Source organism: Musa acuminata, chromosome BXJ1-6 (assembly GCF_036884655.1).
Source record: "Musa acuminata AAA Group cultivar baxijiao chromosome BXJ1-6, Cavendish_Baxijiao_AAA, whole genome shotgun sequence".
NCBI lineage: Eukaryota > Viridiplantae > Streptophyta > Magnoliopsida > Zingiberales > Musaceae > Musa > Musa acuminata.
This window is the reverse complement of record NC_088332.1, coordinates 42221521-42224259: the sequence shown is the minus strand read 5'-3', so window position 1 is coordinate 42224259 and position 2739 is coordinate 42221521. Positions and strand designations below refer to the sequence as shown.

General features: G+C 49.5%; 1 protein-coding gene across 1 annotated transcript; it reads left to right on the top strand.

Annotated features, from left to right (window-relative positions):
• The first annotated feature begins 226 nt into the window (after positions 1-226).
• Positions 227-2370, top strand: LOC135677079 (putative pentatricopeptide repeat-containing protein At1g09680). The gene has a single exon (XM_065188986.1). It carries the CDS (start codon positions 349-351, stop codon positions 2164-2166), a length of 1818 nt encoding a protein of 605 aa, XP_065045058.1. The 5' UTR covers positions 227-348; the 3' UTR covers positions 2167-2370.
• The last annotated feature ends 369 nt before the right edge of the window (positions 2371-2739 follow it).

Sequence of the window (2739 nt, the reverse complement as noted above, 5' to 3'; positions counted from 1 at the left end):
CCTAGGGCTTTGGCGAAGTTGGGAAGGTTGGGGATTTGCTGGAGTCGACAAGCTTGGAGCTTCGGAAAAGTCGCGATGACCCGTCGTCAGGAGTGAACCTGGTTAGGTCTGATCGACTCAAACGAACCGGTTTAAAGTCACTTCCGTCTTTGCGATGGTTAAGGGTATTTTGGTGTTATTGGAAAAGCTGGGATACTCGGGAATAATTAAAAATGACGGCTCCACCGAAAACAGAGTGACGAGGCATTATATAGGGAAGTCGCCTTTGCTCAGGTAATCACCGGTTTAGCATGTCTCTTTGCCACTACCGTTCCGCTCTTCTTCTTCTTCTTCTTCTTCTTCGGAACCATGCAAGCTTTGGTAACGAGAAGAAAGCCATCACTTCCCCTGCCTCCTCCGGTCTCTCCTCTCTTTCATCCTTTTTTGGGGCATCTTAATTATTCCTCCTCTTCCCATTCGCCTCCATGGTATTCACCGCCGCCTCAAACCCCGCAAGCGGACCCTCTCCTCCTCACCATCTCCCACGCCGTCCTCGACTCCGCCACTACCTCTCTCGATACCTCCCTGAAGCCCCTCTTACCCTCCATTAATCCATCCCTCTTTGTCTCCCTACTTACCCTCAATCCCCTCTCCCTCCCACCGTCCTCCCTGCTTGACTTCTTCCACTGGCTCTCCGCCCGCCCCACCTTTCGTCACACCCCCCTCTCCTACCTCGCCATGGCCGCCTTCCTCCTCCGGCATCGCCTCCCATCCGCGGCCCTCCCCCTCCTCCGCCTTCTCGTCGCCCGCCGCGGCCACCACTCGGCTCCCGCCCTCTTCTCCGCTGCCCTCCAGGCCGTCACCCCCGCCCCGCTCCAGTCCTCCCTCGTCGGCGCCCTTGCCGTCGAGTACGCCCGCGTTGGCCACGTCTCTGACGCTATCCAGTGTCTCCGCCTCTCCCACAGGCACGCCCTTCCGCTGCCGCTCGACCCGTGCTCTCGCCTCCTCGACCACCTCCTCAAGTCCAACTCCCCTGCTGCCGCCTGGGCTTTCTACTCCGAGATTCTTGCTGCCGGATTCCCACCCAGAGTGACGACGTTCAACGTGTTGATGCACTCCTTCTGCAAGGAAGGTAAGATCAAGCAAGCAAAGTCGATTTTTAATGAGATCACTAAGCATGGATCTTGTCCCACGGTGGTGAGCTTCAACACCCTCATCAATGGTTACTGCAAAGTCGGGAACCTGGAGGCAGGATTCGAGTTAAAAGGTCGAATGCTCGATGCGGGTCTTGTTCCTGACGTTTTCACATACAGCGTCTTGATTAGAGGATTGTGCAAAGCGGGACGATTGGATGATGCCAACGAGTTATTCGATGAAATGTGCTCTAAAGGGTTGGTCCCAAATGCTGTTACCTTTACTACATTGATTGATGGGCACTGTAAGGAGGGAAAGATTGAGGATGCCATGGAGATTTATAAAGAAATGTTGAAGAGAAGTGTTAGACCTGATGTGATCACGTTAAATGCTACTGTGAATGTCCTTTGCAAGTCTGGAGATTTGGGAGAGGCAAATCGGGTTGTGGAAGAGATGAGACATAGTGGATTGCTGCCTGATAAAGTGACTTACACCACTCTGATTGATGGCTGTTGCAAGGAGGGTGATCTTAAGAAGGCGATCGAGATTAAGAAGAGAATGGCAGTTGAAGGGATCGAGTTGGATGAAGTGACATACACAACACTTATCGCTGGGTTGAGTAGAGAAGGTTGGGTAGCGGATGCAAACACGACTCTGCATGAGATGGTAAGAGCTGGCCTCTTACCAGACGTGGCAACCTACACTATGGTGATCGATGCATTTTGTAGGAAGGGAGATGTAAAGATGGGTTTTAAGTTGTTAAAGGAGATGCAAAGTAAGGGTCACAAGCCAGGAGTTGTCACATACAATGTGATCATGAATGGTCTCTGCAAGCTTGGACAAACGAAGAATGCAAACATGCTCCTAAATGCCATGATTAATGTGGGAGTTGCTCCAGACGATATTACCTATAATATTTTATTGGATGGGCATTGCAAGCATGGCAATATTGAAGACCATGAGGAATTAAAAGGTGAAAAGGGAATGATATTGGATTTTGCATCTTATTCTTCATTGATCAATGAATTAGTTAAAAGGCCTAAGAACCACTAAAACATATGCATAGGCCTGATGAGATGTATTATTATCTTGTTTATTAGACGTCCTCTTTGAGGCTCACAAAATTGTAGATGAATTGGGGCCATTTAGTACTTTCGAAAGATTGTCTTTATGGTGTGTGGATAATTTTGTTGACTATGTTGGATCTGTGAATCTCATTTTGTCATCAATTAATGTGCTGTTGGATGTTATATTACCATGATATGAGGTTATTACCTTTTCTTGAAAGAAGAACACTGCTCCTCGGTCAAATGATTGCGGACTGCCTCTAGGAGCTCTCAATGGAAGCCTCCAATACAATTCCACCTACGGCCACAACGAGCAACACTGTTAAGGAGGATGGTAGGCTGCTGGTGAACCTCTCAGAGGGATAACCTCCCATGCTGCATTTGTTGGCCTATGACGTCCATGAGTGTCCTCTGGCAAACTCTCAGCGACTACACTGGCCTCAAGCACACTGTCCCAACAAGACTGGAGATCTGAATTGTTAGCATCCAAGGTGCCCTCTCCATGGAGCACCTTGCCTGAAAGGCAAGCGTCACTGCAGTGAAACTCCAAACGCCAACT

Coding starts and splice junctions, on each gene's coding strand:
- LOC135677079 (XM_065188986.1), top strand. CDS start 349: ATGCAAGCTTTGGTAACGAGAAGAAAGCCATCACTTCCCCTGCCTCCT.